A 12,949-nucleotide genomic window follows, 5' to 3' on the forward strand; every position below is an offset into this window, starting at 1 on the left:
GAAAGATGAACATCGTGCTAAATTCGCGTTGAATTAACTAAAAACCAACGAACTTTTTTAAGAACTCCCAAATTTAAGAAATGGAAATTTTATGGAATTTACCCAATTACTGGCGGCCGAGGTCATCAATGGCGAGTTCCATCCCAACAAACAAAAGATTTCAAAGTAGATATGATTCAAACGCCATATATTTAGATTCTAACGTCTTATCAACAAATTCATAAACAATTGTTCGTGATTGGAAGTGATCCAGTATCATACAGCGCTGCAACTCGTTTTCATTTCAACTTCCTCGAAAAACGACGGCCCGACGAACAGTTTTTGTTTAATCCTCGGCATTTCGCATTACGGAAATTTCATCGTCTGCGAATTCATGTTTAGTAACCTACATGGTTGTTGAATGGGCTTTGACAAGGCAGTGAAGGTTGCTTTTCAAAATTTGGCGATTGCGGGATTTCTTGTCGATGTTTTGCAGCTAGGGTTTTCGAGTATTTTGAGGAGGTAATTCTTTTTGATTTCCGATTCCATTACATGTGTTCGTTTCTTTTGTTCTTCTGGATTGCTCTACTGATTTCAATCTGCGATTCTTCATAACTCATTATTCCATCGATTTCTCTCCGTTACTTTTTGAAATGTGTTCTTATAGAGCTACGGAATCTTAGAACAAATTGATGGGGAAATTAGAACAGATTTTGGTTTAATCTGTTAGTGATGTGGTGTTTGAAATTCCAGAACAAATCCATGGAGCTTGCTAATGGGGAGCCTGCTGCTAAGGGAGAATTGAATGAAATGGAGAGGGAGCCTTCAGGACGGCTTCTTTTGCGGGAAGGTGGTCTGTCTCGTACGCATTTTCCCGGCATGGTGAGGAAGAGAGCTTACATATTTGATGGAAACGACAACTATTATAACAAGGAATGGGATCTTACTGAGGGTAGAGGAAAGGAGTTTTGTTGGTATCATGTAGAACTTCCAAAAGGGAATCAAAAACTATCCCAATCTGCTCAATATCTCATCGATGTTCTTTGCCCGCCTTTGAATCTTCAAGATATTCTCTCCCTTGTAAGCAATGGACCCTTTTGTGGACATGTTAATGGGGCGCTTGTGTTTAGAGTCAATTCACCTGGCCCTGCATCTAGTGATTTTACATTCAGAATTGCTGCTAGAATTACTAAGAATTCTGTCATCACCGTGTCTTTGGGCCGTGTTCCGAGATTAGGATTCTCACCGGTCGGTCAGTCTCTTCTCTCGGAAGTTCCTAGTGTGGAGAACCCCTCTCACTTGAGAGGTGAGCAGAGAGAAACTGGAGGCACTGTGATTAGGGAGCATGTTCTTGAATTCTTGTTGACTATGAATCACTCGGAGGAGGCTGATAATCCTGTGCCAGCATCCCTCTCAAATCTGGTTGTTCATATTATTGATACTCATGTGGATCATCTTCAAGATGTTGTGACTAAGCTTGAGATTGAGTTGGATTCTGTGGAGCTTGAAATGGATAAAGGTATGCTAGTTCTTTCTCTTTCTCCTTTCCCTCAACTTAGATTGAGATATAAAATCATTGGCTAGATGAAGTACTTTTGTATAGAAGTTAATGCGTAGTTGCTTTCATGTTGCATTCTATTAGAATTCAATACCATATGTCTACAAAAATACTACAACTCTAGATGATTTGGAACTTCCTGGATTGTTGTTCTTGTTTACAGTCCATTAGTGAGCTATGTTGAACTTTCCAGATATATTTGAAAGATGAAATGGGAAGAATCCAAGATTACAGTATATTACCTATTTTCATGAGCTTCTATTCTTGTGCTGTTTTAGGTGGATTCACTTCAAAAAAACAAATGCTCGATGACCGAAGATTCCCCAAAATGAACCTTAATCTGCAGCGGCTCCTACAGGTAGTTTCTCTGTTAATTTTTTTTTTACTCTCTCTCCTGTTTTAGACTAGGGTCGGTTGGAGAGAAGAACGAAGCATTCCTTGTAAAGGTGTGGAAACCTCTCCCTAGTAGAGCGCTTTAAAACCGTGAGGTTGATGGTGATACGTAACGAATCAAACCAAACAATATCTGTTAGTAGTGGGGCTTGAGCGGTTATAAATGGTATTAGAGCCAACCATCGGGGGGTGGATTGTGAGATCCCACATTGGTTGGAGAGGGGAATGAAGCATTCCTTATAAGGGTGTGGAAACCTCTCCCTAGCGGACGCGTTTTAAAATCTTGAGGGTAAACTCGAAGGAAAAGCCCAAAGAGGACAATATCTGCTAGTGGTGAGCTTGGACTGTTACATACGACAACCCCAAACTGTGCATACTCATCGTCTTTGTCTTTTTCATCGAGAGCAGGTGATTGCACATGGGGAACAAGTCTTTCCACGAGTGAAAGAAAAGTGTTCTTCTAAACAATGGTTTGCCAGTAAAGATATCAGCTCGCTTGAAGAATTAATTGGACGGTTAAGACGGTTGAAAGAGAACGTGGGATTTCTAGCAAACCGTGTCATTGCTATCCAGACCGGTCTCGATAGCTGGCAAGCCGAGCAAATTAACAGGAAACTCTATTATCTTTCATTTCTTTCAATCATATTCTTACCATTATCAGTCATTACTGGAGGTAAACAATCTCTTTTGAAAAAAAAAAACAATTTCTTGCCATGATCCATTTGAAGAAACTCATCCAATTGTTTCTGAACTATGTCCTGGCAGTATTTGGCATGAATGTTGGTGGAGTACCATGGACCGAGCAGAGAAATCCCGAGCTGAAAGAGGGATTTCGCAACGTCATGCTTCTCTGCGCCGTAATGCTTATATTGGTGCTTCTCTGCTTCAGTTTCCCAGCTATTTATACCTACTTAGTTATGTGGAATCGGCGGAGGAAGATGAGAAAGAGCTGGTCTCTCAATAGAAAGTCTTTTCTTAAGAGAACTGTGAAAAATGGTGCTGGCGACAGAGGTGGAGGAGGAGGCTATCTTCGGATTTGATAATGTGATATCCTTTCCATGTGCTTGGTTTGTCCTACTTGTGCAAACCGAGCACTGCGGTCTCGATCTCGAATGATTTGTAAGTTAAACCATCTAACTACCGATGTCTGTCGGATTCCGATTATCGTCGATAACTACTAATGAAATATCATACATTTCATACTGAATCATCCTCCCTTTCCATGGAAGACTTGAAGGAACTGGGTTGCAGTTTGTTTCAGGTTCGTGAGGCTAACCAGTTTTATATATCCCCTAACAGTTATTTTTCACCATTTGTAAGCTATTTACATGTACAGTTTCTTTCATTCTTTTCTTCTGTTTTTCCTCACTTTCTGTGTATGGGAACATTGTTGTGCATTTGCTGGTTTTTGGCAGCATGAATGCTTTGATCAGGTTCTCATCACCTGGAACTACTGCTGTACTTGTTAACGTTCATCAATGATACTTCCCAACTGTAATTATTCTAATATTCTCGTGTTGTTTTTAGGCTAGTTTATATGTATCTCGACTCACTTACGGTAAGATCCCATATCGGCTGGAGAGGCGAATGAAACATAAGGGTGTGAAAACATCTCCCTAGTAGACGTGTTTTAAAACTGTGAGACTGATGGCGATATGTAATGAGCTAAAATGGACAATTGATTGTAGAGGGAAACAAAACATTCTTTAAAAGGGCGTAGAAACCTCTTCTTAGTAGACATGTCTTAAAATTGTGAGGTCGACAGCGGTATGTAATGAGCTAAAATGTACTATTGGTTGTAGAGAGAAACGAAACATTCCTTAAAAGGTTGTAGAAACCTTTCCCTAGTAAACGTGTCTTAAAACCGTGAGGTCGACGCGATATGTAATGAGCTAAAATGTACAATTGGTTGTAAAGATAAACAAACCTTTCTTAAAAGGGGTAGAAACCTCTTCCTAGTAGACGTGTCTTAAAACCGTGAGGTTGACAGTAATATGTAATAAGTTAAAATGTACAGTATGTTGTAGAGAGAAACGAAACATTCCTTAAAAGGGTGTAGAAACCTCTCCCTAGTAGACGCGTCTTAAAATCGTGAGGTCGACAGCGGTATGTAACAAGTTAAAATGTACAATTGGTTGTAGAGATAAACAATAAAAGAGTGTAGAAACCTCTCTCTAGTAGACGTGTCTTAAAACCATGAGGTCGACAGCGGTATGTAATGAGCTAAAATGTACAATTAGTTGGAGAGAGAAACGAAACATTCGTTAAAAAAGTGTAAAAACCTCTCTTTAGTAGACGTGTCTTAAAATCGTGAGGCCGACGACGATATGTAACGAACTAAAACGGACAATCGATTGTAAAGGGGAACGAAACATTTCTTAGAATGACGTGAGGGTAACGACAATAGGTAAGGAACTAAAAGTAAAACATATAATATTTTTAGGGGTGAGAATTAAAATGGGTTAATTTTGTACCTATTTTTTCCCCCCTAAAAATGAATTTATATTTGAGAAAAAAGGTTGAGGCTATTTTTAGGTTTAGGTGTGGATGGAATAGAGATCTAGAATGTTCCACGATAACCTACATTGCTAGAACCTTCCTTCCACTTCTCATCACCGCCTTACATTAAATCATCTCCCATTTCTTCTTACTCCCAAAAACCCTAAACCCTTCTGCAAGCTCCAATCAACAACCTCTCTCTCTCTCTCTCTCTCTCTCCTCAATTGATTCCTTTTCCAATTGCTTTGGCCATGGCCACCGGTGCGCTGCTCCGTTCTCTTCGACGTCGCGATTTAGCATCCTCCTCCCTTGCAGCTTACCGATCAGTATGTCTTCCTCTTGCTTACGTGGTTATTCAATTGTTTGATTTATGCTGTCGATCCTTGGCTGGAAGTTTTTGAGTGTTGCGAGTTTTTTTTTTCTTTCTTTTGGACATCTGGAGCTGATTTTGCTTGTTAATCTATGCGTCTTTTTTGAATTGTTTGTAATAATATAATTTGGTTGTTCATTTCGGTTTTGGTTATGGTGTGGAATGCGAACTATGATCGGAAACAAGGCTTGGGGCTTCTGTTGTGCCCGTCCCTATTGGATCTATGTACAACGATTTTGTAGTGATTATTTACTATTGTACGGGGAGGGAAGTGGCTTCGTGGTTAATACATGAAGAGACGTGGGTGATCATCGCGCTTTTGAGAAGATTAGCACGAAATAGTAGGAAGTTGTTTGATTGGACTGTCATCTCAATGTAGGCTAGCGAAGATGTTTGGATTTAGTTGTGGTAATATCATTAATCATTCGATGCTTTGACGTGGTTTTTTCCCTTGTCGAGTTGAGATGGGAAGAGGTATAAATGCGATGCTGCGGTTTCCCTAGTCGCGCTTATTCACATGCCTTATTCACATGCCGTGATAACACATCACGGCACCGCCCAACCCCCAGTGCAAATTCTTTTTGGCTTCAATTTCTGGCCAGTTAAAATTTGTTGACAACTTTACTTGATGGGGTTTTATTTTCTATCCTGGAATTATATATCCGCAATCAAGGTTCTCAGGTTAACACACTTGTGTTTATGATATTGCAGTTAACAAGCAATGCCAAGCCATCATGGGGAAACTCTCACCTTAGCCAATCATGGGCTACTTTGTCCAGGCCATTCAGGTTCTATTGTCTCACAAAAATTAGTTATTTCATTTTCTGTTGGTTTTCCATCGTCTGATATATACCTTGTCTGCTCTGTGCAGTTCAAAGCCTGCTGGGAATGATGTAATTGGTATTGACTTGGGTACCACCAATTCTTGTGTTTCTGTCATGGAAGGGAAGGTAAGTCTAGCCTACAATATACACGTGATTGATTGATGGCCTGAGTGTGTCCTTTTTATGCATGCCTGATTCTGGTTATATATCTGTAGAATCCAAAAGTTATTGAAAATTCAGAAGGCGCTAGAACCACACCGTCCGTGGTTGCTTTCAATCAGAAGGGCGAACTACTTGTAGGAACACCAGCAAAGAGACAGGCAGTGACAAATCCAACAAACACTGTGTTTGGAACCAAACGTCTGATTGGTAGACGCTTTGATGATCCTCAGACACAGAAGGAAATGAAGATGGTGCCATACAAAATAGTCAGAGCTCCAAATGGAGATGCTTGGGTTGAAGCAAACGGACAGCAGTACTCACCGAGTCAGATTGGTGCCTTTGTTCTAACAAAGATGAAGGAAACTGCTGAGGCCTACCTTGGTAAGAGCGTGTCTAAGGCTGTGATCACTGTTCCAGCTTATTTCAACGATGCACAGAGACAGGCAACAAAGGATGCTGGCAGGATTGCTGGTTTGGATGTTCTTAGAATTATCAACGAGCCCACTGCTGCTGCACTTTCTTATGGAATGAACAATAAGGAGGGTCTAATTGCTGTTTTTGATCTTGGTGGTGGCACATTCGATGTTTCCATCTTGGAGATATCCAATGGTGTTTTTGAGGTTTAGATTTTCTCTATTACATTCTTTTATTAATATGAGTTTTACGTTCTTATTTTTCTTTTCTTTCTAACATTTGAGCTTTGCTAACTTTTGTTGACTTTTTAGGTGAAATCAACAAATGGTGACACATTTTTAGGTGGAGAGGATTTTGACAATGCTCTCTTGGACTTCCTAGTGAGCGAGTTCAAACGAACTGAGGGAATTGACCTTACCAAGGACAAGCTTGCCTTGCAGAGGCTTAGAGAAGCTGCAGAAAAGGCAAAGATTGAACTATCATCTACATCACAGACTGAGATTAACCTGCCATTTATCACTGCTGATGCATCTGGTGCAAAGCATCTGAACATCACTTTGACCAGGTCGAAGTTTGAAAGCCTTGTTAATCACTTGATTGAAAGGACCAAGGCCCCATGTAAAAATTGTTTAAAGGATGCCAGTATTTCTATCAAAGATGTCGATGAAGTTCTTTTAGTTGGTGGAATGACTCGTGTACCAAAGGTGCAAGAGGTTGTCACAGAAATTTTTGGAAAGAGCCCCAGCAAAGGAGTGAACCCTGATGAAGCAGTTGCAATGGGAGCTGCAATTCAGGGTGGCATTCTTCGTGGTGATGTCAAAGAATTGCTTCTATTGGATGTTACCCCTCTATCGCTTGGTATTGAGACACTTGGTGGGATCTTTACACGGTTGATCAGTCGGAACACTACCATTCCAACTAAGAAGAGCCAGGTAAATCCTTGAACCTATCACTATATTTAGTGTGTGCATGTTGGTGTGACAAGTTATTCCTCTCCTCATCCCCACATTTTTGTAAGTGAGAGCATGTTCTAGAAACGAATACCTTCCACATTGACCGATAACTGTAGTAGGTAGGGGTCAATTGCTCGATCAAGTGGGATTTAAAGTTACAGATATTTGTCTAATGAATCAATTAATTTAATCAACAACAGTAGGTTGAGGCTGATAATTTTTTCGTTTGTAATTGTTTGAATTCCCATCATTGCAGGTGTTCTCAACAGCAGCTGACAATCAGACCCAGGTGGGTATCAAGGTATTGCAAGGTGAGAGGGAAATGGCCTCTGACAACAAGCTTCTAGGCGAGTTCGAGTTAGTTGGAATTCCTCCTGCCCCAAGAGGACTGCCTCAAATTGAAGTGACATTCGACATCGATGCCAATGGTATTGTTACCGTCTCTGCAAAGGACAAGTCCACCGGTAAAGAGCAACAAATCACCATTCGATCTTCTGGAGGACTCTCAGAAGATGAAATTGAGAAAATGGTGAAAGAAGCAGAGTTGCATGCCCAGAAGGATCAAGAGAGAAAGGCTCTTATTGACATCAGAAACAGTGCAGATACTACCATATACAGCATCGAGAAGAGCTTGGGTGAATATAGGGAGAAAATACCAAGTGAGGTTGCCAAAGAAATCGAGGATGCGGTGGCAGAGTTGAGGAAGGCAATGTCAGAAGACAACGTTGAAGAGATTAAGTCGAAACTTGATGCCGCCAACAAGGCTGTTTCCAAGATTGGGCAACACATGGCTGGTGGTTCCGGTGGTGGCTCCGCTTCTGGAGGATCTCAGGGTGGCGAACAAGCCCCCAAAGCCGAGTACGAAGAGGTAAAGAAATAAGCCAAGGCACAACTTATTTTCACAACCAAAGGTGCTCTCCATCTTTAATCTGTGGTAGGAGTAAGAAATGTAGCGGATTTTGTATCTAAACGCGGAGGTTGGAGAATATGGTAGAATGTTCCTGATATAGTATATGATTGCGTTTGTTGAATTGTTTGTTAAAGAGAAAAGCTGTTCTGGATGTGATTGAACCCTCCCCGTAAAAAGGAATTGGGTTATTAGGTTATTTTGGTAATACACGTTTTCGATCTCTTTTACTGCCAGTACACCATTGTTCTCGAGAGTAGGGACTGTCTGCTCTGTCGGCTTATTTCCATGTTAGAATTACTACTACTCTTCCAGCGATAAATTGACCCAGACAGCAGCAGGAATCACAAGTCGAGATTTGCTTTACTTTGTATACCATTGGCACCAAAGAAGATCAGGGAGGGGGCGGCGTTGTTGTTGTTGTTGTTGTTTGTAACCACAAAACAAACTGACAACAACCAAACAATTAATGAAGCCCTCAAGTAGTTTGGTGGCAAGTTTCTGGGCGTATTGTTTCCCAGGAATTTCACATTGGCCCACATGGGGGGGTATGCCTGAAGTTTTAATTGAAGTTTCCAAATCTCCATTGACAGTCAGAGAAGAAGCTTCAAAGCTATTAATTTAATATAGTTGATGGATCCAGGCTTTATTTGCTCTCCCTGGATTCAAGGGTTAGATAAGTATTAGAAAGAAAAAGCTGGATTATCTAGGAATATCATATTAGAATCCAAGTTTCACGCCCCACAAAAGCTTTGCACTTTGATTCACATTGAAACGTATGTGTATATAAGTGTAATAATGTGTACACGAAAAAAAGAGTACAAAAAACTCAAAAGACTCTAAACCTGATCTAACACTGCTCCCTCCTCATTTTCAAGTCTCTACGACATCCCCCTCCTCTTCCCCTTTCTCCCTTCTTCTTCAGGGCCATAGCGAGGTTGAACCCGACCTCTATTATCTGGAGATTTTACAGCCCTGTTGTTGTATCAAAGGTTGATTGATTCACAATTGTGTAGCAGCTGAAGAGATTGCAACTTGTAAATAATGAACAGATTTAGTACCTCATTCAGACAAATCTCTGCCCAATACGTGCAGCGCGAGAGGGATTTGTTGTAGCTCTCCGTTTTGGGTGTCTCAATCACTTTCAGACACCTCCTTGTTGCCATTCATCAAAAGTCTTCACCGCTTCATTGTGCATTGTCGTCAGAATCGCTTCCGGATGAACTGCCGTCGGAATCCGAATCTGCAAGGATGGTACCCCGTTAACCTCTACTTTTGTGGAAACAAATCCCAAATCTCAAAACATCCACCACTTTTAGAGATGGGTTATACCACTGGAAGAGGATGAATCATCACTACTTGAACTACTGGAGCCGCTGGAGCTACTGCTAGCATGCCCTCCTCCAGCGTCCTTCTCGATCACCACTGGTGGAAAATCACTTGCAGGCATCTCATCGCCAATGTCCACATCTTCCTCACCAGCCTCCCCTTTCCGTTGCTTCTTTGTTTCAGAACCCACTTCGAATTTCTCAGGGATCGCCAAAACCTGCCGTAATTCATCATATAAAAACATTAGGAACAATAGCTGAATTAAGAGGGCTCATTAGTGAAAGGCCGATGCGAATTAAGTAATTTACCCCATTCTGGTTCATAGATGCCGCATTGATAAGAGCTTGTCGTTTGATCTTGCTCATCATCTTCTTCCAGTTAGTCACCAGTCGATCGAGCTCCCATAGTGTTTCGGTATCGACAGCTTCGATGTCGAGCTCAATCTCATCCCCATCTTGCTTCAAATGACCATTTCTCTTCTTTATGATTTGTACAACTTGTTCCATTTTCTCCGGCGGCAAACTCTGCAACCCAATTCCCAACTTGTGCTTCTCTTCTAAAGTCATTTCTCTCTTATTGGGATCTTTAGCTCTTGGCTTCGGCTGCTTCACTGGCTTTACAGGGGGCGCTCGTAGAGGCGAGGGAGTTTTAACAGGCGATTGTATCATTGGCGGATTAGAAGAGCTTGACGGAGCTTTGATCGGCTCCGTCTTCTTCACAGTCTGCATCGGGGTATCCTTCTTCACTGTTCTTTCAGCCTCCGAATGATTCCAAGAACTCGCTGGCAAGTCTTCCTGATAGTCACGGTACCGCCGATCTTCTTCTTCCAAGGCTTCATTTACTGGTCGAAACAATTCCTCAAATCTCATCAGTAATTGCTCCGCCATGGCGTGTACATCGTGGCCCTTGGGATTGTAAGTCATTGCGTTCTTGAAAGTCAACCTCACGTCGGATGCAAAATCGAACGGTGATTCATACGCATCTTTGCCCAACTTGGCTTTCACGGATCCCAAATCCATTGGACGCTTGACGATGTCATAGTAATCGTGAAGACCCATCCCAATCACATCGACTGGCTTGTTGAAGATCCAGCCATGTTTGTGCTTCATAAGTTTCATCAAAATCTGCGAACACATCTTCATCATATTACCGTTTTCTGAATTAGACCGCTTGAACTCCTTACCGTTGCTCGACATCGGCAAAGGCCGCTTGGTTCCTGAGACTTTCGACGATTTCTTCTGGTGTTTTGGTCTAAAATTTAGTTCTCCTGAATTGATGCGACTTTTTAATTGCCGAATCTGTTCTAGCTCGGAGATTAACCTTGTCTTCAGCTCGACCAGCTCTTTCCTCGAACACGATGAAACGTCGAAGCTCACGTATTGACTAAAATCCACACCGTTGGACAATCTGCGATGATGATTGATCGACGAAGCATCATCCGACGCCGACTGAGCCTCAGCCAGTGAGTCGTCCATCTGAAAACCGTTCACCTCGCCGTGAAACTGTTTCTTGTTAAATTTAGGGTTAGGGTTTGAAAAAGGTACTTTCCCCATGAATCCTTCTTCCGTACCGCGACCGTTACCCCTCAGCTGCGGCCAATTGGATTCGTTTCGGTTAGCTAAGACGACGGAAGCCATCCTGTACGGAACCCCAAGTCTCTAGTAGGACTCCGACAGGAACCCGTCGAGTATTCCCCAATGTGGTTGAAGGATTAAACATGAATCTCCCTGAACGCCCTTACAACGCGCCGAAAATTCCCTCACGCGCCGCCGCAGAAAAAGCACTTCAACGGCATACACAGAAAATTGAGGAAAAACAAAACGAAAGAAGAATCGTGCAGCGCGAGGGTTCGAGGATTTTGGTTGATCCTGACTTCTGAGCGAGGAAGAAGAGGGGCTAGGGTCTGTTCTTAAAGGCGCGGAGATCTGCCCCGAAAAACTTCGGGCAGAATCGAGACCGTCGATGTACTTCTCCATGCAAATCCAACGGTCTACACTATCTCTCCCGTGCCGATAAATTGACCAAATGACCTGGCATCAACGGCCAGGATTGAAAGCCAGATACACGTGGACGCTTAGGGATCGTCGGACCGGGCCGAGATTTGGGAATATGCGTTTGGGGTGAATTTGGGCCGAATTTGTCGTGCATTTAGGGTTTCGTATAAATCACTCAGTTTTTTATTTTTATTTTTTTAATTATTTTCGTGGGCCCCACAGCTTGCTGATGTCGACCGAAAGGCGATTGGCTGATTTTCTTCACTGTGTGTGAGAGGTGGGCCCAGCTGTGGGGTCGGCGAAAACGTGTGAACGAACCCCTCTTTTCCCCCTTTCCCTTTAATAACACTTGGTCAATTAAGGGCACTTTGGTAAATTCACTCTCTTACTAATTCTTTTTTCTAAAAAAAGAAAAAAAAAAAGAAAAAAAAAAAAAAAGCTGAGCCTGACCTGACTGACCCGACGCTTCTTCTATTTAAACACCACATGTTCCCTCTCTACACCCACCTACCCACGCTTCCCATCTCTTCAAATTTGGATAATATAAAAATAATAATAATAATAATAATAAATAAATAAAACAATTACTTGTAATAAATATTTTTTGTTTGTTGCATTATTTTTACTAATTAATTCATTGTAAATTTAAAAAAAAAAAAAAAATTCAATTTTCAATTTAAAATTTTGGAAAATTAATTTATATAATTAAATTCATATTATTATTTTAATAATAGTATTTTACTAGCATATAATAATTAAACTCATTAAATAATAATGGATAGTGAAGTTTTAATTAATGTTTTCCCTCTTTCCTTAAACTTTAATTAAAATACTAAAATAGACTTTTGAATTGAATAAAAAGTGAGTCAATGTTATTTTATTAAGATTCTAATAACTTCCTATCACAACACTATTTTATTGATTGAAATTAACCATATATTCCTTTTATATCAATTTATTGATTGAAATTAACCATATATTCCTTCTATATCAATTTTAGTAGTATTATGTTTTAAAATATTGCAATGGGAATATTGGAAAAAACATAAATTAAGAAATTATATGACACTTTTTGAAAATTTGAAAGGGAGAATCGTTTTTTCCACTGTTTGTTCTTTCCACTGTTTGTTCGTTGACTTGATAAGTCTAGCCTTGACATTATCGATAGTCTACTCAGGGCTTCAACCTCAACGGTTGGCAACCAACTATGAGGGTTGTGATCGTTGCAGGACTTAATCCAACACCTTATGGCACGAGCTGACGACAACCATGCACCATTAGTGTTCGCGTTCTCGATAGAACTCTCTCTTTCAAGGGGATTCGCGGCATGTCAACCCCTGGTAAAAGTTCTTCGCTTTGCATCGAATTAAACCACGTGTTCCGCTTGTGTGGACTCATCAATTCTTTTGAGTTTCATTATTGTGGACGTACTCCAAAGGAAAGATACTTAACACGTTAGCTACAATGTTGCACAAGTCGATACGCACAACGCCTAGAATCCATTGTTTACAACTAGGACTATTGGGGCATCTAATCTCATTCGCTCCCCTAGCTTTTGCCTCACAAT

At 41.0% G+C, this 12,949-nt stretch overlaps 3 protein-coding genes across 6 annotated transcripts; 2 read left to right on the top strand and 1 right to left on the bottom strand.

Annotated features, from left to right (window-relative positions):
• Positions 1–89: 89 nt before the first annotated feature.
• On the top strand, positions 90–3,437 carry LOC111810122 (uncharacterized). Of its 2 annotated transcripts, XM_023696705.2 has the most exons (5): positions 90–501; positions 733–1,498; positions 1,816–1,895; positions 2,339–2,603; positions 2,696–3,437. In XM_023696705.2, the coding sequence occupies exons 2-5, from the start codon at positions 742–744 to the stop codon at positions 2,968–2,970; spliced, it is 1,377 nt and encodes a 458-aa protein (XP_023552473.1). In that variant the 5' UTR covers positions 90–501; positions 733–741; the 3' UTR covers positions 2,971–3,437. The 2 variants fall into 2 exon arrangements, with proteins under 2 accessions (XP_023552473.1, XP_023552472.1); XM_023696704.2 differs by lacking the exon at positions 90–501 and having other exon boundaries at positions 527–1,498.
• Positions 3,438–4,536: 1,099 nt separating this feature from the next.
• On the top strand, positions 4,537–8,183 carry LOC111810872 (heat shock 70 kDa protein, mitochondrial). The gene is made up of 6 exons (XM_023697690.2): positions 4,537–4,755; positions 5,511–5,587; positions 5,671–5,749; positions 5,839–6,405; positions 6,511–7,131; positions 7,409–8,183. The coding sequence occupies exons 1-6, from the start codon at positions 4,681–4,683 to the stop codon at positions 8,030–8,032; spliced, it is 2,043 nt and encodes a 680-aa protein (XP_023553458.2). The 5' UTR covers positions 4,537–4,680; the 3' UTR covers positions 8,033–8,183.
• A 32-nt stretch (positions 8,184–8,215) lies between these two features.
• Positions 8,216–11,249, bottom strand: LOC111810873 (transcription factor GTE7). Of its 3 annotated transcripts, none has more exons than XR_002817464.2 (4): positions 9,697–11,249; positions 9,392–9,605; positions 8,905–9,302; positions 8,216–8,718 (listed from the first exon to the last, which is right to left on the bottom strand). XR_002817464.2 is itself a non-coding variant. In XM_023697691.2 (3 exons), exons 1-3 carry the CDS (start codon positions 11,023–11,025, stop codon positions 9,247–9,249), a joined length of 1,599 nt encoding a protein of 532 aa, XP_023553459.2. In that variant the 5' UTR covers positions 11,026–11,249; the 3' UTR covers positions 8,792–9,246. The 3 variants fall into 3 exon arrangements, 1 of the variants encoding a protein (XP_023553459.2); XR_002817463.2 differs by lacking the exon at positions 8,216–8,718 and having other exon boundaries at positions 8,792–9,034; positions 9,121–9,302; XM_023697691.2 differs by lacking the exon at positions 8,216–8,718 and having other exon boundaries at positions 8,792–9,302.
• Between the last annotated feature and the right edge of the window lie 1,700 nt (positions 11,250–12,949).

The sequence above is a fragment of the Cucurbita pepo genome, chromosome 14 (genome assembly GCF_057944985.1).
Source record: "Cucurbita pepo subsp. pepo isolate OVF chromosome 14, ASM5794498v1, whole genome shotgun sequence".
Lineage (NCBI taxonomy): Eukaryota > Viridiplantae > Streptophyta > Magnoliopsida > Cucurbitales > Cucurbitaceae > Cucurbita > Cucurbita pepo.